The following is a 23,477-nucleotide window of genomic DNA, read 5'->3' on the forward strand; positions in this document are numbered from 1 at the left end:
AAAAAAAAAAAAAAAGAAGACTGAGCTCTTGAAGAATAACAAGCACACTGCCTAGGACAGGACAGGCCCTCAGTAACTGCTTTCTGAATGAATGAACATGCAGCAATAATCTACCTCTGAGGTGCCCTACAAACCAATTATTAAGGCCTTAGGAGCAGAAACCAAAAACCAAACCCACTGCCGTTGACTCAGTACCAACTTACAGGAGCAAAGCATGCTATATATCATGCTACCACATTTAGGGGGCAGTCAAATTAATTGAAAAATAATTAACAGCAACTAATGTTTGTAGAAGGAACCCTGGCAGCACAATGGTTAAGTGCTCGGCTACTAACTAAAAGGTCAGTGGTTCGAACCCAACAGTGGCTCTGCAGGAGAAAAGACCTGGCTACCTGCTCCCGTAAAGATTACAGCATAGGAAACCTGTTATGGATTGAATTATGTCCCCCCAAAATGTGTGTCAACTTGACTGGCCCGTGATTCCCAGTATTGTGTGGCTGTCCACCATTTTGTGATTTGCTGTGATTATCCCATGTGTTGTAAATCCTAACCTCTATGATGTTAATGCGGCAGGATTATAGACAATTATGCTAATGAGGCAGGACTCAATGTATAGGATTAGGTTGTATCTAGAGTCAATTTCTTTTGAGACATAAAGGAGAGAATCAAGCAGAGAGGAGGGGGACCTCAAGTCACCGAGAATGAAGAACCAGGAGGGGAATGCATCCTTTGGACCCAGGGTCCCTGGGCTGAGAAGCTCCTAGACAGGGGAAGATTGATGACAAGGACCTTCCCCCAGAGCTGACAAAGAGATAAAGCCTTCCCCTGAAGCTGGCACCCTGAATTTGGACTTAGAGCCTCCTAGACTGTGAGAGAATAAATTTCTCTTTGTTAAAGCCACTGACTTGTGGTATTTCTGTTATAGCAGCACTAGATAAGACAAAACCCTATGCAGCAGTACTACTCTGTCCTATAGCATTGCTATGAGTCGGAATTGACTCAATGGCACACAACAACATTTGCAGGAAAATAAAAGTTATATCATATGTGTCTTACAAATAAACATGAAAACTCTAACTTGAAAATGGAGAAAATATCTCTGAATTAATTTTTTTTCCCTTGATGGCCATAAAAGTGACTACCTATAACTCTCTAACGAAATGTAAAGTATTTCACGAGAAATCTTTCGTTAGAGATAATAATTTTATATAGAAATTTGTTATCAGCTTAAATAAATAAGATAGACCAGTTACTGCAGGGAATGAAGTCCAATTATGTGTTCAAACTGGGGGTCAAATACCTTTAGCAATTCTCTCTTCAAGACTGCAGAAAAATACAAAACAACCCTCTTGACTGATGAGAAGGTCTAAAATCATTTCTTTTCACAAGTATGTACTTGAAAGTAATTACTAGTTGTAGAAAGCAATTACTTTCTACTTCCACCCAACACAAAGTAACACCACCTTCTTCAATCCCACTCCCATCAAAGCACGCTAAAGTATTTGAGTACTGTAATCTTAGGCTATAAGAATTTCAGATTGCAATAAAATTACAATGCAACAAAAATGCATTTTTCTAAATACGTTCTCATCTTCCACTGTGTTCCTACACTAATTTAACTCTCTATCAAGTATTAACAATCAAGTAAATGAGAAAATTCTCAGAATAGAAATTATAAACTGCCTGTCTTTTGCTTTGTTCTGTTTTAATTTATTGTTCATGGGTTCCAAAATTCAGGGCACACATTACCACGAGACTGTCTTTCTGTGAGTACCTGAATTTAAATGCAAAATTACTAGTCAATTATATGCAATTTTCCCCCTTAACCTATATATAAAACTAATCAGTCTCCAAATGTTAAAAAAAAAAAAAGACCATGTTTACTTAAAAAACTTATTGCCTAATCACCAAGAGGTTCTAATGCTCTGCATATCAAAAAAATGATCACTGTCAGCTCTACCCGTGAATGACAGCTTGGCAGAGACAAACTGTTCTGAAAAGATGAGGAACTTCAAGTGACATCAAATGTGGCAGGAGCCACATACAGCATCTGTAGATGCTTCAAGAAGAAAGCTCAGACCCTCAACGAGATGCATGGACACAGTGCCTACAACCATGGGCTCAAACACAGCAATGACTGCGATGATGGCGCAGGACCGGGCAGTGTTTCATTCTGCTGTACACAGGGTTGCTATGAGTCGGAACCCACTCAACAGCACCTAACAACAACAACTAAACAATATTTCAACGTTAAAAATTCAAAGCCTAGAAGAGTCAGATATGTGAACTACAAACTTATTTAAACGCATGAATGCCTAAAAGAGAAAGGAGAAGAAGAAAACTACAAAAAAACACCCTGCAGTTGAGCTTTTCAAGACCTTAAAACTTAAATAAGTTTCTGAGGTTATCAACACATTCGAGTTCTAAAATAAAGCAACTATATTAAAATACAACAATAAGCATAAAGTTCTAATTTTACCACCTACTGTGTGTTGGAAAACACATAATAAAAATAAGAGAAAACATTTATAAGGTTTACTTTGTAGCAGGCACTGTTCTACAGATGTTACATTTTAACCCATTTAGTAGTAATAACATCTTTGCGAGACATATACTATTATTATTTTCTCCATTTTACAGATGAAGAAACTGAGGCACAGATAGATTAACTCACCCAATATTACACAGCTAGTAAGAGGCAGAGCAGGGATTTTAATGCCAGTAATCTGGCTCCATAGGTCCCTGGGTGGTGAAAACGATTAAGTGCTGGACTACTAACCGAAAGGCGTATTGAAAGAAAGGCCTGGTGATCTGCTTCCGAAACGTCACAGTCTTGAAAACTCTATGGAACAGTTCTACTCTGCACACACGAGGTCGCCATGAGTCAGACAGCACCTAACAAGAAGTTTGGCTCCAAAGTTCATGTTGATCACTATACTGTTTCACAGTAAAGGTTATGCAATGGTCATTTTTTTAAACCTGGTAGCTATTTTGGATTCCAGGGATGGCATAGTACAGTAAGAAAAGTACAGGCTTTGGAATCAAACAGATCCCTGAATAAGGTCTGGGCCTCAGCTTCCCCTTACGTAAAACGAGTGTACTTACTTCACTAAGTTACTGTGAAGGTCAAAGAGGAAACATAAATGAAGCGTCAAGTACAGTATCCAGGATAAGGTTCTTAACCTGAGGTTCACAGACAGACGCCCAGAGGGTCTGCAGACGGGCTTCAGAATCCACGACTCTCAAAACTGTATGACAAACTGTGTGTGCGCCTTTTTTTTTTTTTTAAAGAGTCGTCCCTGGCTTTCCACAAACTTTCAAGGTGTATGTTATCCCCAAAAGATTAAGAATCATCGGAGTATATCGTAGGTACTTTCCCTTTTCCTTTAAGGATGACACACCAAGGCTTCACAATAAATGCCACCTTTCTACTGGTTTGGTAACTAGTAATACCTGCAGGCTTATGTTCCCAATTTTTTAGCAATAATCTAAAAAAGGCCCTCAAGCGCTGCTTCACCTCTCTCGCCACCGAGACCAATACAGGGTATTTACTCAGGAAGAATCGTCTGCCTACCTACACGAAGCCCCACCGCTGCAGGCTGAGAAAAATGTTTCCCAAAACTACTGGGCAATCCAGGATTTCGTTCCTACGACCCTTGTCCTCTCTCTGGAACTTTAGGTACAGGTCTTTGGGGCTCTGTCCCAAGCTGCAAGAGTGGAGAAGAGAAACGTTACCCGGCCTAGGGGTTGAAGCGCGGCGAAGTCCCAGCTCTGCCGCCCTGGGAGGCAGCAGCAGCACCAAGCAGAACGCTGGCCCTCAACCCTCCCCCGGAAACACCCGGGAACAGCTAGATCTCCACACTGGTCGAGAACCCGTTCGGCGTTTTTCTGTTTCTGAAAGTGGCTTCCGCTTCCGGGCTATCCTTTGCCGGAAGCAGCATACGGTGACGTAAAAGTGTCGCGCCCACATTGATTGCGGAAGAAAGAAGTGGAGTGCGGTGTGATCATGGTGAGAGGAAAGTCCGAAAAGGGAGATTGTGAGACTAAGTTTTTGAGCGGAGATTGATGGCGAGTGAGCCTTTGGCCAAATTTCCCCCACGTTCACCTTTACAGATTTTCATTCAAGTCTTAGTTTAAGAGCGAGCGGTGCCTGTGATGCTCTAGGTAGTGGGGAGTGAGCCAGGTTCGGACAGGGAGGGAAAGAGGGGCTGGGTATTTTAGGGAAGAGGGGAAGAATGCGCAAGAAAAAAGAAGGGACTCGAGAAAATTCAGTGTATTTCCAACTCTTTAACTCTGATTTTCTGTTTCAAGGGGAAGCAAAAGAAAACAAGGAAGTATGCGACCATGAAGCGAATGCTTAGTCTCAGAGATCAGAGGCTGTGAGTGTCTGGAATCAATTGGGTTCGTAAAGCTGGCCAGAGAGATAGGAGTCACTTACTTTTAATATTACTGTGCCTTGGGTTTGTATATCATGGGATAGTAGGTAGGTATATAGCAGTCACTTAGCTGCTGAGTGGTTATACTCGGGAAGAGAATGGAATTGAAAAACTTAAGCGTTCACTTTGTCCCATCGTTGTTATGTGCTTTTCTACCATTTAAGAGTTAAACCTCGCAACAGTTCTGTGAAGTATGTAGAATTATCTTTACGCACTTGCTTTTACATTCCCCAGAAAAGATTGTTGTCGTTGTTGAAAGGTAAGTCAGAGACTAAGTTTGTCTTGTGTCTCCAACACCTGACACTCAAAAGATTTTTGAAAGAGAATGAGAAGCTCCCAAATGCTTCCATCTTATAAATCTTAATAAGAGTCCAAATCACTGTGGAAGAAGAGAGTGGAATGATACTTCCTATCATAATGAGCACGTAAACAATTTTCCAACTTGAGGGAAGAGTGGGCAAAGTTATTAATGAGGACCTATCTTCATTGTGTTTAAGAGACTGAAAACGAGAATGGTCATTAGAACATTCAGAGTTTTTAAATTATATTCTGAGCCTTTAGTAATGAATTTATTGTATAATTTTTAGAAAAGATATTAATAATATTTTCTTCTAGTTAAAGATTAAAGTGTATAATATCTGTGTTGTTACGTTTTAACCTTTTATAAGGGCATACTGGAAAACCGTTTTCCCTACTGTTGAAACACCTGAGTCTGCAGAAGATAAATGTCAGACTGTTTGCAGACTGCTTGGAAGTGGATTTTGATCCTTGGTTTGATAGCTTCTAACTAAGAAAGAAAGGATAATATAATCAATATTTATTTACCCATTTACAGTTTTTATGGATTATTGGCTAGAGATTTTAAATTTTCATTGTTTTTCTGATTAATTATGATACTTCCAGGATACCTCCCACTTGAGTTATTTGTGCTCAGAAAGTGTACATTGATATTAACATAGGGAAGTCACAAAGTAGAATTTCCTCTGTAGACAAAAAAAAAGTAACTTGATTTTTGAATGAAATTATAACTGCTATGTTTTATTTTTCTTCTCCCTTGGATTTAACTTACATTTTCTTCCTAGTAAAGAAAAGGATAGATTAAAACCTAAAAAGAAAGAAAAAAAAGATCCCAGCGCACTCAAGGAAAGAGAAGTGTGAGTAATCAAGAATTTCAGGTTTTCCTTTCAAACTAGAAGAGACATTCTGAGACTATACACCTCATAGTAACCAAGTCTTTCCCTGAGCTGATTTGTTTAGTCATTCGTGAGTAAGTCTAGCACAACTATGCAAATGAAAGTAGTATCGATGAGCATATCCTGATTCCAACAGTTTGAAAGTCTTTGGATGTCACGGAGTAGTAAAATTCTTCCTAAAATCCTGGGGTTATAATCTAGGATTTTTAGGGTTTTTTTTTTTCCTTTGCCAGGAATCTTTTAAAAGAAATAATTGTCTTTGTTTTTTTTAACACATCAGCATTTTATAAAAGACAGAATATATCACCAAAAAAATAAGGACGTAATTTCAAAATAAAGGTCATTCCTTTTAAATAAATAATTTAACTTTATGAAAACTTCACCACATTTTCCTTATCCTCTCATTTTGCCCTGGATTGCAGATGGATATATCGTCATAGGTGGACATTGGTCCATGGACTAGCATTTGGGACTACTGCCATATTCAACCTAGACATCTTGGGCTTTTATCTAAGAAGTAGGCCTAGCTATAGTACATAATTCTAACTCTGGATAGCTGTTCTCCTATATCACATTTCATATAACCATTTTAGGATCCTGTGAGAATGGCAAACTTACTGTAGTATCATTCTAATCACGATAGCTATATTCTACCTCCCTATGCTCGTGGCTGTTCTACTTTGGCTAGAGGAAGAGCCGGGTTTGGATAATTGCATTTTTGAAGTTGTGAAGTATAATAGTGGAACTGAGTTTGAGGTATCCTGTTACTTTCTCACTTTTCTTTTTAGGATTTATTTTCAGTGAACAAGGAAAGGGGATTTTAACCTATAGCAAACTGTCTTAAACAGAGATTTATTTTTGTTGTTGTTAATACCAGAGTATCAATGTAGACATTACTTTGTGTCCTTGTTTTCTTTTTCCTTCAGCCCCCAACATCCCTCCTGCTTGTTCTTCCAATATAACACACAGTTGGGCCCACCTTACCACATCCTGGTTGATACCAACTTTATCAACTTCTCCATTAAAGCCAAACTGGACCTAGTGCAGTCAATGATGGACTGTCTGTATGCCAAGTGTGAGTATCATGCTTTCACATTTCTGTGACATTTGTACAGAATGGTTAATTCTGTTAGTTAATTGTATGTATCCAAATACATGAATAGAGGGGGAGTGAGGTTCTAGTTAATTGAATTGCTGGCCATTTAATTTGCTCACAGTAGCAATCACCATTTTCAATGAATTGAAATAGAGTACAAATTTGACTGGGAGTGATTAAACTTCCACAATTCAGAAAACACTTACAGTGCTTTCATCTTCGTTATGGACATTAGTTTTGAACACAGGAGGAGAATTTTCTGTTTTAGAATAGACATGTTCTTTTAAATTAAGGAGGAAACATTCTTTATTCCAGTCCAGTGTGGAAAAGCTAAATAAGAGATTTTGTTATTTAAGATCACAGAACCTATAGTTGGATGATGATCAACGAACCCTAACTTTTTTCAGTTTGGTGTTTATTGGTACCACGAAGGATCTGAGGTAGTTTATTTACACATAAGTATGCGTTTTGCCATTCACAAATTTTCCTCGTATATTTGGGTCTCCCCTCCTTCATATGATCTTCCTTCATATGATGGGCAGGAAAGAGAAAATTTAGGCCATGTATAAGAGAATAACTTCCTAATAAATCTGTTACATTGTGTAGTGGATTTATATTTATGTACTTTCCAGTCATCTGGTTAAAGGTACAAATGAAAGTTTGGCTTATACTCTGCCATAAAGGGTAAATTATTGCAGTCAAAGGAAAATATTGTGCTTCCCTCCTTAGTCTTTAAAGGATATTGTAAAGTCAACAACACTTAGTGATAGTAATTTAAATGTTATTTGTTAATTTACTAAATCTAGCAAGATGGGAAGATGGGGGTCAGGGAGGTGTATCAAGATACGAAGGACTGTCAAGGTGAGAGAACAGCTAATGAAGTAAAATAGTCGTCTCTAAGGATCAGGACTGATGGGGTGAGGAATAGTCAGGGAACAGTTTTTCCTACAGACCTTCTTTTTTTAAGCTATGTCATATAATACTTTAATTTTTAAAAGTTCTTTCAGAAGTGATACAGAATAGTCTGAAGTTGGGGGGCTGCTGTGCCTCTGTGGGCCTTGGGTGGCCTTGTATGTGGGAGGACACTAAACTTGGTAGGCTCTTTGTATTCCCCGTGATGTTTCTTACAGATATCTGAGCTGCTTCTCCAGGAATGCTGTGACATATTTGTAAATTAAACGGATGGAGGATTCGTCCTTGGCCCCTTGGAGACGAATTGTTTCTTTGACTCTGTAATGCTATCACTAGTATCTAGGTGGTGGCTGTTTAGGATAGCTTTAGTCCAATAGTTAAGCTTTTTTTTAGGTATGAATATCTTAGAATAGAGCTATAATGTGTAGTTCAATCACTGTGCCTTTTCTAAAAATAAGCTGGTGGCACAGTGGTTAAGAGCTCGTCTGCTAACCAAAAGGTCAGCAGTACAAATCCACCAGCAGCTCCTTGGAAACCCTATGGGTCAGTTCTACTCTGTCGTATAGGGTTGCTATTAGTTAGAATCGACTCGACACCAGTGAGACTGGCTTGGTTATGTAGCATAACACCTCAAAGCAAAGGTTGAAAAAACATTCCAGTACAGTACAGATTTACTCCGCTCGTTTAATTGTTTGCTTTGCTTTCTTTTTAATTTGCTAATTCAACACTGCTTACATATACAATTCAGTGATATTAGTTAGGTTCATGTTTTTCAATCATTACTATTGTCTGTTCCCAAATTTTTCCATCACCCTTAACAGAAGCGCAATATCGCTAAGCAGTAAGTCCTCCTTTCCTCCTCCTCCCCTGACACCGCCCCTGGTAAGCACTAAAATATTCAGTCTGTATACACTTGCCTATTCTAGCTATTTCATATAAGTGGAATCATAATATTTGTCCTTTTGTGACTGACTTATTTCACTTAGCATAATGTTTTCAAGGTTTATCCATGTTGTAACATGTATCAAGACTTTGTTTATGGCTGAGTGATAATATTCCATTGTATGTATGTGCCACATTTTGTTTGCTTGCTTTTATATCTAAAAAAAAGGCCTTTATCTTCCTCTTGCCTTGAAGATGGTCTTTGACCTTTTTGTAGCCCCTGGTCCCTTCCATAAGCAGCTCTGGTGGCACAGTGGTTAAAGCTATGGACTGCTAACTGAAAGGTCGGTGGTTCGAAACCAGGGGCTCTGCGGGAGAAAGATGTGGCAGTCTGCTTCCGTAGAGATTTACAGCCTTGGAAAGCCTGTGGGGTCACTATGAGTCAGAAATGACTCAACGGCGGTGTGTTTGGTCCTTCCATTTCTACCTGGTAGTCCAACAAAGAAGGGTAGTTAGCTTTCCATCAGCTTTCTCTTCTGTATGTCAGCATGTTGCCTGTTACTTTCCCTTTCCTTATAGTGATCCTAGGCCTACTTCTTTACTCAGTTGGAAGCCTTTTCCTGTTTCACTACTGCATGGCTCTGAAATTGCTCCTCTCAAACAAGGCATATGTTGCCCCCTGACTCCATAACTTTACCTCCATTTTACAACTGCTTTTTCTTCTGGGCATTATATTTTAATTTAAACTTTCTTATTTTCTACCTTACAAAAGTATTGATCTATTGGTTAAAAACATATATATCTAGCATATAAAATGAAAGTTCCTTATAATGCCTTTTAACAGCTTTAAGATATAAGTCGCAGACTATACAATTTATTGGCTTTTAGTATATTTACAGAACTGTGTATTTGTCAGCACAATTAATTTTGGCACATTTTCATTACCTGACAAAGAAGCCTCATACCCCTTAAATACCAGCCCCAAATCCTCTCATACTTCCCAGTCCTAGGCAACCACTAATCTATTTTCTGTCTCTAGATTTGCCTCTTCTGGACATTTCATACAAATGGGGTCATACAATATGTGGCCCTTTGTAACTGGCTTCTTTCACTTGACAGTGTTTTCAAGGTTCGTCCATATTATAGCACGTATCAGTACTTCATTTATTCTTATTGCCAAGTAATTTTCCATTGTGTGAATATACTACATTTTACTTAACCATTTCTTGTTGCATTTTACATTGAACAATATATCTTGAATGTTTTTTCTATGCCAGTATATGTAGATGGTCCTCATTCTTTTTTTTTAGTTACATATTATTCCATTATTTAAATATATACTTTCTTAAGCCAATCTCCTGTTAGACATTTGGTTTATTTCTAGTTTTTCCCTATTATAAACAAGGCTGTAGTGATTATCTTTGTAAACGTCTCTGTGTAATGGTGTGAGTATTTCTTTCAGACATAATTTTTAGAAGCTATATTACAATATCAAGGGGTATGTATGTTTTTCATTTTAATAGATATTGCAAAATTGCCCTCAAATAGTTAAACACCGATTTATACACCTTCTGACTGGGTATGAGAATGCCTGTTTATTCAATATTGAGTTTTTCCATCTCCTTAATCTTTGCCATTCTAATAGGTAGAAAATGAAATCTTGTTTCAATTTTTATCTCTTTAATTAGGAATGAGGTTGAGCTTCTTGATGCTCATTGACCGTTTATATGTCCTCTTCTGTGAACTAAAATGTAGCAGAGTGGTTAAGAGCCCAGTCTGTAGAGCCTGACAGACTTGGTTCAAATCTTAGCTTCACCATTAAGCTCTCTGGTTACTTAACCTCTTTGTGCCTCAGGTTCCTCATCTGTAAGATGTGAATTATCATAATAATAATAATGCATATCTAATGGTGTAGTGAAGATTCAATTCGATAATCCTTGTAAAGTACTTAATACAGTGCCTGGAAAATAGCACATAATTGTAAGCTATTTTTATAAGCTTTTTGTATGTTAAGAAGATTAGCCTTTTGACAAATGTACTGAAATATTTTCCCACTTTAGTTTTTTACTTTATTAGGGCTTTTTTTTAACTGTTATAAATATGTGTGTATGTGTTTGTGTGTATAAAATACAGTATTTGTCAATTCAAGATTTTTCAGGTGTACAACTTAGTGATATTAATTAATCATGTTGTGCAACCACCACCCATAGTCATTGCCAAATTTCCCATCACAATAAACAAACTATTATGGCTTTTTGTTTGATAGTTGTCAAATAGAAATTTTTTTTTATATGATCAAATTTACTGTCCTTTCCTTTGGTTTTCTAGTTACTTTCATTGTTTCTTTTGTTTCACGTTTTAATCTTTGGAAGAGTAGGTTCTATCTGGGTCTGCATGAATAGAATGGGTGATTTGATCTTTCCTGTTTACCTGGGTACAAGTTTAGAACTTAAGTAGGAATACCAGATATCGGTGATTTGTAATCTCTGCTTAGCCTGAAATTTCATCTGGAGCCTAAATTTGGATATGGTTTCCAAACAATTTTCTATAATATCTGATACCCTACCCTGGGCTCAGGCTTATTGTCATGCAGAGACAGCTATCTTCAAATACTAGTGACCCCACTCTGCCCCATTCCTGCCGTCTCTCTGTGCAAGCCAGGCTCCTTCATGGATGTCTTGATTCAAAACCAGAGTATGAAGATGGGCACTGGTAGTTGGAACGTTTCCTCCACTCACACGGTCCTTCTCCAAATTAAGAGTGGATTGTTAGAAGGGCCCTTCTGGACTGTCTAACTTATGTTTTTAAGTCTACACTCTGCTCAAGATTAGGGGAGATAGATGCAGGTTGACTCTCTGAATGCCATTGTTTATGACAAATAGTTTTTGGAATCTGTGGTGTGAGGTTGACGCAGTTCTCCAGTTTCTTTATAAGTAGGGTTTTCTTCTCCTCTGGTTCTTATTGTTCATCTCAGTGCATTTCAGTGTGCTTATTCTGCTATCATTCCAGAAGTCTCCTGGGTCTTTTAAAGCTTCCAAGCAGAATATAATTCAGAGACAGTAAAACAAATTCTTCACAAGTTCTGTTACTAATATGTATTCTTTGGCAGGTATCCCTTGTATAACTGACTGTGTAATGGCTGAAATTGAGAAATTGGGGCAGAAGTATCGAGTGGCTCTAAGGTAGGAAGGAGCTATTCTGAATTTGTTCCAGATTAGTGTACTGAAGATTCTTTCGATCCTCTTGCATCTGTTTGCTGTCCAAAGATTTCTTGGCTGGCCAAATTAACTAAAATCTTACAAAACTAGTTAACTATTTGTGATTAAGAAAGTAAACATTTGAAATTCTTCACTACTACCCTCTGACAGTTTTAAAAAATGCTGGTTTCACATAAGAATGTCCTTGATGAAACAGTAAAATTTGTTAACTTTATTAAATCTTGACCCTTGGGTGCACATCAGTGTTCTTCGTGATGAAATGTGAAGTCCACATAAATCACTTCTGCTGTATACCAAGGAAGATGATTGTCTCAAGGAAAAGCATTTGTGTCCTTGTTTCAGTTGCAAGATGAACTAGCTGCTTTTTTAAATGAAATGTCGTTCTTATGTGAAAGAAGAACTGACAAACACTGATTATTCAGGCTTTGTTATTTGGCAGATATTTTCTCAAAAGTTAATGAAGTGAACCTATCACTTCAGGGAAAACAGCTTACTGTATTTGTTGCCAATGATAAAATATAAGTTTTCCAGCAAAAATTAGAATTTTGGAAAACATGTATCTGTTACCATGAGCTTATCACATTACCAATACTTAAAGACTTTTCTGTTGAGGTCAATATTAATGAGTGTGATTTTTTTTTTTATACTGTATAATGAAATGTGTCAATATTTGAAAGATCTATATAACTGATTGAATCAACATTTTCAAAATGATTAATGCATGATACTAGAAACTTATGCATGGGTAAAAGATCCATTCAAAGTGCAAAATAGACCAATTGGGAAAAGATAGACCAATGGATTTTTTTTGGTCACCTTTGTGGAGGTATAATTTACATACTATAAGATTCACCAATTTTAAATGTATAATAGTTGAGTTTTGGCAAATGTATATAGTCAGATAACCACCAACACAATCATGAAATGGAGCATTTTCATCACTGCCCAGCATTTCTCTTTCCAAGTATCCAAGATAAATGAAAACGTATGTCCACACAAAGACTTGTATTCAAAGCTTACAGCAGCTTTTATTATTCATAATAACCAAAACCTGGAAACAACTGAAATATCTATCAACAGGTGAATAGATAAAGAAACTGTGATATAACCACATAGAAAACTAATCGGTTAATAGTAATCAGCTGATATGCACACAGCAACATGGATGAATCTCTATAGCATTATGCTGAGTAAAAGAAGCCAGACCAGAAAACTATGTAGTATGTGATTTCATTTATATGAAATTCTAGTAAAGGCAAAACTATAGTCATACAATGCAGATTAGTGGTTGCCCAGACTTAAGAGTGGGAAAAGGGGACTGGCTGCAAAGGGTCATAAGGGAACTTTTTGTCATGATGGAAATGTTGTGTATCTCAATTGTGATGGCAGTTACATGGATGTATAAATTTCTCATTGAACTATGTATATATTTATAATTAGTGAATTTCAATATATTTTACTTGTACTTATTAAAGCTATTTTTTAAAGCAAAATAGGAACTTAATGTATCAGAGTGGTAGCATTGCTTAGATCAGTGGGAAAGTGATAAGCTATTAAATTGTCATTTAGCTCTGTGGAAAGATATAAAATTACACAAAAATCAGTTCTCAGTAAATTAAAGATCTAAACTTTTTGTAGAAAATTTAGAGAATATCTTAATGATTTGGAGATAAGCAAGGATTTTTTAAAAAGTTCAAACCATACTGGAAAACTTTTATCAATTTTTATCAATCTGACTATTGAAATATATAATTCTGTATAACAAAAGAGACCATAAACCAAGTGAAAAGACAAGTCGCAGACTGTGAGAAGATACTAGTAATGCATATAATCAACAAAGGATTTATATTAAAAATATATGAAAGACTCCTTCAAATCTATAAAAAAAGACAAATAATCCTTAAATTCACAATGAAATACCATTTCAAACCCATCAGATTGGCAAAAATTTTTAAAGTCTGTTTGACAGTGCCAAGAATAGGCGAGCCTATGGAGTATTGAGAATTCTCCTACTCAGTTGCTAAGGGTGTAAATTGGACAGTCACTTTGGAGAGCAATTTGGCAATATCTGATAAAATCGAGGTCAGCCATATTTTTATAACACTGTGTCTTTCAACCTGGAGGTCACAATCCATAAGTTGTAAGATCAATTTACTGGGTCACAACCAGTTTTTTGTTTTTTTAAATGAAGTAGAATAAACTAAAATATCAGCATGCATTGCGTGTAGTAAAGATTGAGTACTGTTGCACAAAGCCTGTTTCAGCTTTATATATTCATACATACATTTTATTTATGTATAGTATATATATATTTCACTGTGTATGTATGTACATACTGTATATTGTGGGTTCTGGTGGAAAGGGACTGCCATAGAAAATTCCAATCTATTGGAGATTGTATTGGAATTCTCTTATCTATGTAATAGCAAAAAATTGTAAACAGCCAAATTAAGAAGAGAATGGATAAATTGTGGAAGGTTCTCAAAAACAATGTGGAACAAACAAAAAACTCAAGAGCATATTTGGAGGATGTAATTTATCTAAAGTTTAAAACATGCAAAACAATGCTACATTTTACAGATGTGTACATACATAATCTCACATATGTAGTAAAATGTGAGGAAATGATAAATACCAAATTTAGGGTGATAGTTACTTGTGGGAAGTGGAAAGAGATTAGGATTGGAAAGGGGGCTTTGTTTTACTTCTAATGTTTTATTTCTTTGACTAGGTGGTGAGTGCAAGGTGTTCATCTTTACTTATTCTTTATACTTTTTTGTATACCTGAAATACTTTAACTTAAAGGGAGAAAGGGGACCATTGTTTTAAATAAAAATAAAGAGTAGGAGGGAAGAAAATAGAGGCACCAAGTGGAAGCACCAAGATTGACTGTGAAGAGACCAGAGAAATGGGATGTTAGCTGGAGGGGGTGTAAGTCAAAGGAAGGTTCCTCCCCCACCCCCACCCCCATTTTTAAAATAGAGAAGATACACGTTAGTATGTTTCTAGGAAAGAGCTCACAGAGATTGTACGATCCATGATTTCAGGAGTGAAAGCAATAACCAAAAGAGCGAAGTCCTAGACTAGTGCCTACCTAGTTTTCAGCAAACAGTCATTTTCCTTCTAGTATATCCTCCTCACCACAGTCTGCTTAATCTAGACACAGTTTTGCTCATTTCACTCTGTCACTCAGAAATGTTTAATGACTCTCTATCACCTGCATCATGCAGCTCAGTCTGGTAGACTCTCCCAGTCCTTCCTCAGCCTGCTTTTCCAGCCCTATTTCACTCTCTTTCTCCACTAACACTCTTGTCCCAGCCAGAAAGAGGTACTCTTTCCTCTTTCTTGAACGCCACCAAACCATTTTATAGAAGGTTAGTGCCCTGTTTGGAACATGCCTGCCCTTACTTTGCTTGGAGCGTTCTTTCATCTTCATTTGCTCTCATCGACATGTAATTTTTCCTAAATATACCCAATGCTTGCTCTGAACTATTATGATATGGATTATTTTTATTGTACTTGGCATTAGGTGCTACCTTACTTGTTTTGATGAGTCATCATCTTAAAATCTAGCATGGCTCTAGGAATCACAGACTTAGGGTTTTTCTTTTTCAAATGTATATAAAAGTAATGTATGTTTGAATTTTTTATGGCAAACAATATGAACATGTATATACAATGAAAAGTATATGTCCCCCCTCCACATTCACACTTTGTCCCTTCTCCTACTGCAAGAGTGACAACTGAAAAACCAAAAACAAAAAAAAAAAACCTGTTGTCATCAATTCAATTCTGACTCATAGCAACTCTATAGGAGAGAATGTTTAGTACTGTATTTTACGCAAATAACACGTGCATTATACGTTTTTTTGCCAACCTCGCGACCCCTTCACAGTTATTTTCCAAAGCACACTATGCAAATTATGTGTGGGCATGGTTATTTCCGGAAAAAAAATGCAGTATTTATTTTCCCAGACATTTTCTGTGCAAATGCAAATCTAGAGAAAGGAAAATCAGAGGAATTTATGTTTTCTTAATTGAATCATATTATATGTTGTTCAGTGACTTGCTTTGTTTATTCCATAGTTTATTATAGGTCCTTCCATGTCAGTCCGTACAGCTCTCTCTCTCTCTTTTATGAGAATATATAGAATAAGTGCACCAAAATATATTTAACTTTTATTCTGCTGGTGGCTGTTTCAATTATCTACAGCTTTTCACTATTATGGCCATGCTCGTACCTATATCCTTGTAGTACATTTGTGTAAGACAACTGAACTTCCTAAAAGTGAAGTGCTTGGGTTAACATTGATTTGGTTTTGAATCCAGGCTTTTCCCAGTCTGTGGCTTTGAACACAGTAATTAGTTTCTCTGAATCTGCTTCCTCTTCTGTAAAATAGGAATGTAATAGCTCAGAGTTTCGTGAAAATTAAATGACCTATGGCACACCAGCTGCCATCAGCAAACTTTAATTCCCTTCCCAATGAGTCATCTTCCCAATGAGAGTATAAGCTTCAGGAGGGCAGAGGTGCCTTAACATCTCCACATTGATCATGTTACTTTTATTTCACTGATTGAGACTCAGAAAGCTATTCAGTTGCCTGAGTGCTTTCTTTAATCCACTTTTATAACCTTACAGGATTGCCAAGGATCCAAGATTTGAACGATTACCATGCACACACAAAGGAACCTATGCAGATGACTGCTTAGTACAGAGAGTAACTCAGGTAACGTAAGTTCTAACACTTTTACTCTGTAGTAGAAAGAAAAAGAAACAACTGGTATCTCCTGAGTGTTGATAGTCAGTAATGTATTTCGGAATATAAATGGTTTCTTTTAAATGTATATTTATATGAAGGATCTCTTCATAGGAAGCATTGGGACCCTCATTTACTAGAGAAAGTAAGTAGATTGAAAATTTACACTATTACCATAATGGAAAGAGCACAGACTTGGGAAGGAAACATTGGTTTCAAATCCCAGCAATGTATCAGAGCCCACCTCCCTGTGAACCTAAAATAAGGTTCCGTTTACTCCCCATGCAGCAGTAATGTCCCTCTCTACCATGCCTAATCCCAAAAGTGTTTCTCAATTAAATCTGAGAGTCTCCCGGGGTGCTGTCTCACATGTACCCTAAAACAATTAGGTTTTTAATTCTTCTGTCTGCCTTCCTTGTCAAGCACTGCAAGAACTGCTACTGATTGCCCTTATCTGAGCCCCTCTCTGCTGAAGATTGCTGTTAGCTGCCATTGAATCGGCCCCCAACTCATGGCAGCCCCATGCACAATGGAACAAAACGCTGCCTAGTCCTATGCCATGCCCATGATCAGTGAGGGATCAGACTGTTGTGATCCATAGGATTTTCATTGACTGATTTTCAGAAGTAGATCACCAGGCCTTTCTTCTTCCTCTGGAAGTTCTGCTGAAACCTGTTCAGCATCATACCAAGAAAAAAAAAAACCCCGTTGTCATTGAGTCATAGCAACACTCAAACCTCCACTAGCAGGGGTGGTGGCTGTGCATGGGGTGCATTGGTTGGAACTCGAACCCAGGTCTCCCACATGGAAGGGGAGAATTCTACCAGTGAGCCACCAATGCCGCCATGCTGAAGATAGTCATCTTCATATGGTGATCACACTGCTATCCCTTTAACTACTTGATCCTGTGGGTGGGGCAAGCATTTCCCTTAATTTCCCATGGCACAGTTGACACCAGGCTGCAACTCTTTATAAGCTCAACTGAAGACTTAGGTATGTTGGAAGAAGTAAAGTAAAACACAAAATAGCTTCCAGCTTGCAACTAAATGTTACTGCTTTCAGAGCTGCCAGGCTTAAACTTGTCATGAAATCCTCTTCTGGCTCTATAGCCTAGGGTGTAGCCTACCTCTACCACTAGGAGGCCTCAGTAATGCCCAAGCCATGAGATTCAGAGAAAGGAAAGAGCTGTGCCCACCAGTCTAAGGCGCTTACTCTGAATTTGCATAGAGTCTTTCCGGACGTTTTCCTAAAACTAAGAAATTGGCTGTCCCAAATGTGCAAGTAAGTCCTTTCCACTCATGAGACAGAAAATAGTTTACAGCTTTTAAATAATTAGTTTTTCTGCCTTCTTCTCAAAATTCTTAGGGCTACATTCAGCCCTGGCGACTTGTTATATGTTTTATAAATGTAAGATCTTAGCCCTTAGTAGCTACTCAGCCAATTGCTCTATCCTTTCTTTTGCTGTTTACTGTGAAAATGAATGATTCTTCAGATTAGTTTAGTAGTTATGCCAAATAAGCAGTAGTCACTAAGTAGACTTAATGAGTTTCAAGTGTGAACACTCTGTGTGTGTCTCTTACAGCACAAGTGTTACATTGTAGCCACGGTTGACCGGGACCTTAAGCGGAGAATCCGGAAGATCCCTGGAGTTCCTATCATGTACATTTCTAACCATAGGTGAGAAATGTCTTTGGGTGAAGTGATTAAAAGTATATAGTTGGTATCAATTAAAAATGAGGTCAGGTTGGAGAAAGAATTGAAAGAGATTATTGTGTCAAATGTTTACATAGTTATATTAGAAGAAATGAGACAAAGTAGCAAGAACAAATTGTTACAGTAAGATTACTAGAAGAAATAGATGTGTTGCTTTAAGTACAAAGTAGTAATCTAAATCAAGCTGATCTTTTTGGCCAGAAATCTTTTTTGAAAGCATGGTGCATGTGATTAGCACCTCATCTGGAAAGCCGCTCTTTTTCCTTCGTGAATATTTCCATGTCAGTCCACAGACCATTATTATCCAGCTTTTCAGTTTGGGGAGAGCACAATGTAGTGAGAAGAATATGGGCTAAGGAGCTGAATTTACCTGGACTCAGATCCTGGCCCTCTATTTGCTAACTTTGTGACTTTGAAGAATAAAGATAAAATCATATTATAGTCATTCATTATGATTTCCCTCTAAAATGTTCCTACTGACAAAAAAGATTCATAGTGGGGAGAAAGAGTTGTAATAAGTGAAGGATGGGTTGGTAGGTGAGTTTTGCACTCTGCATTTGGTTCTTTCCAGTGTTAATTTTGTGTCCTGATCAGGTACAATATTGAGCGGATGCCAGATGACTATGGAGCCCCTCGATTTTGATTCTGACAAGACAAAGTTCCTCTGCCTTCCTTCAGTTGACTTTCTGTGTTTCCAGCTCATTAAACAGGCTATTGTATGGCTAATTGAGTGTGGTTAAGTGTACTTACTTTTTGATGCTGTTTCAAAAATATTTTATCTCATTTTAAAAATTACTGCTTTTTTTAATAAATCAGATGCTCAGATGGTTGCTCACATAATTTTATCAGCTTTGTTTTATACTCATTTACCCAACAAATAGTTATTAAGTCTATACTAACTGCTTAATAAGATACAGTTCTGCTCTCAAAAAAAAAAAGATATATTCCTGCCCTCAAGACACATATTACGGTGAGGGAGAAAAACACGGAAATGAATAAATATAGTAAAAGAGTGGTACTAGGGTGAAAGTATCACATAAAGGAAGAAAGAACGATTTCTTTCTGCTTGGTTGGGATGCGGACTATATTGGTTAGCTAGTGCTGCTATAACAAATACCACAAGCAGGTGGCTTTAACAGAGAAATTTATTCTCTTACAGTCTAGTATGCTACAAGTCCAAATTCAGGGCACTGGCTCCAGGGGAAGCCCTTCTCTCTCTGTTGGCTCCAGAAGAAGGTGCTTGTCATCAGTCTTCCCTTTGTCTGGGAGCATCTCAGCACAGGAATCTCAGGTCCAACGGACGCGTTCTGCTCCCAGTGCTGCTTTCCTGGTGGTACAAGGTCCCCGTGTCTCTCTGCTCACTTCTCTCTTTTATATCTCAAAAGAGATTGGCTTAAGACACTATCTAATCTTGTAGACCTCATCAATATAACTGCCGCTAATTCATCTTATTACATCATAGTGATAGCATTTACAACACATAGGGAAATCACATCAGATTATAAAAATGGTAGATAGTCATATAATACTGGGAATCATGACCTAGCCAAGTTGACAGATATTTTTGGGGGACACAGTTCAATCCATGATGGGGAAGGAAGTGATGTTTAAGTTAGCAAGTGGTGTTTAAGTTAATCTTTAAAAAATGAGTAAGAGGAAATAATAAGAATTAGAGCAGAGTTAAATGGAATAGAGAATAGAAAAACAACTGAAAGAGTTAACAAGACCAAAAGCTGGTTCTTTGAAAAGATCAACAAAATTGATAAACCATTGGCCAGACTGACAAAAGAAAAACGGGAGAGGAAGCAGATAACCCATATAAAGAATGAGATGGGTGATATCACAACAGACCCAACTGAAATTAAAAGAATCATAACAGAATACTATGAAAAATTGTACTCTAACAAATTTGAAAACATAGAGGAAATAGATTTCTGGAAACTCACTACCTACCTAAACTAACACAAACAGAGGTAGAAGAACTAAATAAACCTGTAACAAAAGAAGAGAGTGAAAAGGTAATTAAAAAACTCCCAACAAAAAAAAGCCCTGGCCCAGATGGCTTCAGTGGAGAATTCTACCAAACTTTCAGAGAAGAGTTAACACCACTAACTACTAAAGGTATTTCAGAGCATAGAAAAGGATGAAATACTCCCAGACTCATTCTGTGAAGCCAGCATAACCCTGACACCAAAACCAGGTAAAGACACCCAAAAAAAGAAAATTACAGACCAGTGTCCCTCATGAACATTGACGCAAAAATCCTCAACAAAACTCTAGCCAATAGAGTTCAGCAACATATCAAAAAAAAATTCACCCTGATCAAGTAGGATTCATATCAGGTGTGCAGGGATGGTTCAACATTAGAAAAACAATCAGTGTAATCCATCACATAAATAAAACAAAAGACAAGAACCACATGATCTTATCAATCGATGCAGAACAGACATTTGACAAAAGTCCAGCACCCATTCATGATAAAAACGAAACAAAATAGGAATAGAAGGGAAATTCCTCAGTAAAGGGCATTTATACAAAGCCAACAGCTAATATCCTAAATGGAGAGACTTTGAAAGCACTCCCCTTGAGAACGGGAACCAGACAAGGATGCCCTTTATCACCATTCTTATTCAACATTGTGCTGGAGGTTCTAGCCAGAGCAATTAGGCTAGAAAAAGAAAGAAAGGGCATCCAAATTGGTAGGGAAGAAGTCAAAGTATCTCTGTTTGCAGATGATATGATCTTATACACAGAAAACCCCAAAGAATTCACAAGAAAACTACTGGAACTAATAGATTTAAGCAGAGTCTCAAGATACAAGATGAACATACAAAAATCAATTGGATTCCTTTACACCAACAAAGAGAACCTCAAAGAGGAAATCACCAAATCAATACCATTTATAATAGCCCCCTAGGAAAAATACTTAGCAATAAATCTAACCAGAGACATAAAAGATCTATACAATGAAAACTACAAGACACTACTGCAAGAAACCAAAAGAGACCTGCATAAGTAGAAAAACATACCTTGCTCATGGATAAGTAGACTCAACATTATGAAAATGTCAATTCTACCCAAAGCGATCTACAGATACAATGCAATCCCAATCCAAATTCCACTGGCATTTTTTAATGAGATGGAGAAACAAATCACCACCTTCATATGGAAAGGGAAGAGGCCCTGAATAAGTAAAGCATTACTCAAGAAGAAGAACGAAGTGGGAGGCCTCACACTACCTGATTTTAGAACTTATACTGCCATGGTAGTCAGAACAGCCTGGTACTGGTACAACAGCAGATACATAGACCAGTGGAACAGAATTGAGAATCCAGACATAAATTCATCCACCTATGAGCAGCTGATTTTTGACAAAAGCCTAAAGTCTGTTAATTGGGGAAAAGACAATCTCTTTAACAAATGGTGCTGGCATAACTGTATATCCATCTGCAAAAACTGAAACAAGACCCATACCTCACACCATGCTCAAAAACTAACTTCAAAATGGATCAAAGACTTAAATATAGAATCGAAAATGATAAAGATCATGGAAGAAAAAATAGGGACAACACTAGGAGCCCTAATGTATGGTATAAACACAATACAAACCATAAGTAACAATGCACAAGCAGCAGAGAGACCAGATAAATGGGAGGTCCTAAAAATCAAACACTTATGCTCATCAAAAGACTTCATCAAAAGAGTAAAAACACAATCTACAGACTGGGAAAAAAAATTTGGCTATGACAAATCCTATTGGCATCTCATCTCTAAAATCTACAAGATACTGCAAAACCTCTGCAACAAAAAGACAAATAACCCAATTTAAAAATGGGCAAAGGATATGAACAGGCATTTCGCCAAAGAAGATATTCAGGCGGCTAACAGACACATGAAGAATGCTCACGATCATTAGCCATTAGAGAAATGCAGATCAAAACTACAATGAGATATCATCTCACCCCAACAAGGCCAGCATTAACCCAAAAAACACAAAATAATAAATATTGGAGAGGTTGTGGAAAAACTGGAACACTTATACACTGTTGGTGGGAATGTAAAATGGTACAACCACTTTGGAAATCAATTTGGTGCTGCTTTAAAAAGCTAGAAATAGAAGTACCATATGATGCAGCTATCCTGCTCTTTGGAATATATCCTAGAGAAGTAAGAGCCATCACACAAATAAATATATGCACACCCATGTTCATTGCAGCACTGTTCACAATAGCAAAAAGATGGAAACAACCTAGGTGCCCATCAACAAACGAATGGATAAACAAATTATGGTATATCCACACAACGAAATACTATGCAACGATAAAGAACAATGATGAAGCCGTGAAACATGACATGGAGGAAGCTGGAGGTCGTTATGCTGAGTGAATTTAGTCAGTCACAGAAGGACAAATACTGTATAAGACCACTACTATAAGAACTCAAGGAAAGGTTTAAACACAGAAGAAAAGATTCTTTGATGGTTATAAGGGTGGGGAGGGAGGGAGAGGGTTATTTACTAACTAGATAGTAGAAAAGAGTTATCTTAGGTGACGAGAAGGACGGCACTGCACTACAGAGAAAGTCAGCACAACTGGAGTAAAGCAGAGCTAAGAAGTTTCCTGAATACAATCAAACACTTTGAGGGACAGAGTAGCAGGCGTAGGGGTCGGAGGACCATGCTTTCAGGGGACATCTAGGTCAATTGGTATAACAAAGCTTAATAAGAAAATGTTCTGCATCCTACTCTGGTGAGTGGTGTCTGGGGTCTTAAAAGATTTGCAAGCGGCCATCTAAGATGCATCAATTGGTCCCACCCACCTGGAGTAACGGAGAATGAAGAACACCAAAGACACAAGGAAAGTAGTAGCCCAGGAGACAGAAAGGGCCACATAAACCAGAGACTTCATCAGCCTGACACCAGAACTAGATGGTGCCTGGCTACCACCAATGACCGCCCTGACAGGGAACACAACAGACAGTCCCTGATGGAGCAGGAGAAAGGTGGGGTGCAGAACTCAAATTCTAGTAAGAAGACCAGACTTAATGGTCTGACTGAGACTGGAGGCACCCGGGAAAGCATGGCCCCTGGGTTCTCTATCAGCCCAGAACTAAAACAATTTCCGAGACCAACTCTTCAGACAGGGATTGGACTGGACTGTGGGACATAAAGTGATATTCTTGAGGAGTGTGCTTCTTAGCTCAAGTCGATACAGGAGACTAAATGGGCAGCTTCTGTCTGGAGGTCAGATGGGAGGGCAGAGAGGGTTAGG

At 37.7% G+C, this 23,477-nt stretch overlaps 2 protein-coding genes across 7 annotated transcripts in view; one reads left to right on the top strand and one right to left on the bottom strand.

Moving 5' to 3' along the window:
- The window catches only part of AREL1 (apoptosis resistant E3 ubiquitin protein ligase 1), a 42,749-nt gene extending 38,864 nt beyond the window's left edge, over window positions 1–3,885 (bottom strand). For 3 of the 6 annotated variants that reach the window (XR_002823120.1, XM_023726390.1, XM_004371041.2), the window contains exon 1: window positions 3,736–3,884. The gene's annotated coding sequence lies outside the window, so the exon portion shown is untranslated. Of the gene's footprint in view, window positions 1–3,735 lie in introns of all 6 variants that reach the window. The other 3 variants (XR_002823121.1, XM_023726388.1, XM_023726387.1) reach the window with 2 other exon arrangements.
- A 76-nt stretch (window positions 3,886–3,961) lies between these two features.
- Window positions 3,962–19,145, top strand: FCF1 (FCF1 rRNA-processing protein). Its single transcript, XM_004371042.2, has 8 exons — window positions 3,962–4,009; window positions 4,312–4,379; window positions 5,519–5,590; window positions 6,556–6,704; window positions 11,629–11,701; window positions 16,377–16,464; window positions 18,077–18,171; window positions 18,802–19,145. Exons 1-8 carry the CDS (start codon window positions 4,007–4,009, stop codon window positions 18,848–18,850), a joined length of 597 nt encoding a protein of 198 aa, XP_004371099.2. The 5' UTR covers window positions 3,962–4,006; the 3' UTR covers window positions 18,851–19,145.
- The last annotated feature ends 4,332 nt before the right edge of the window (window positions 19,146–23,477 follow it).

This window comes from Trichechus manatus, unplaced genomic scaffold (genome assembly GCF_000243295.1).
Source record: "Trichechus manatus latirostris isolate Lorelei unplaced genomic scaffold, TriManLat1.0 scaffold00010, whole genome shotgun sequence".
NCBI lineage: Eukaryota > Metazoa > Chordata > Mammalia > Sirenia > Trichechidae > Trichechus > Trichechus manatus.

Excerpts from the sequence above, each read along its gene's own strand:
- FCF1 (XM_004371042.2), top strand. Across the intron at positions 4,380-5,518 it reads AGTCTCAGAGATCAGAGGCT|TAAAGAAAAGGATAGATTAA; the intron begins GTGAGTGTCTGG and ends TTTTCTTCCTAG. Across the intron at positions 11,702-16,376 it reads AAGTATCGAGTGGCTCTAAG|GATTGCCAAGGATCCAAGAT; the intron begins GTAGGAAGGAGC and ends ATAACCTTACAG.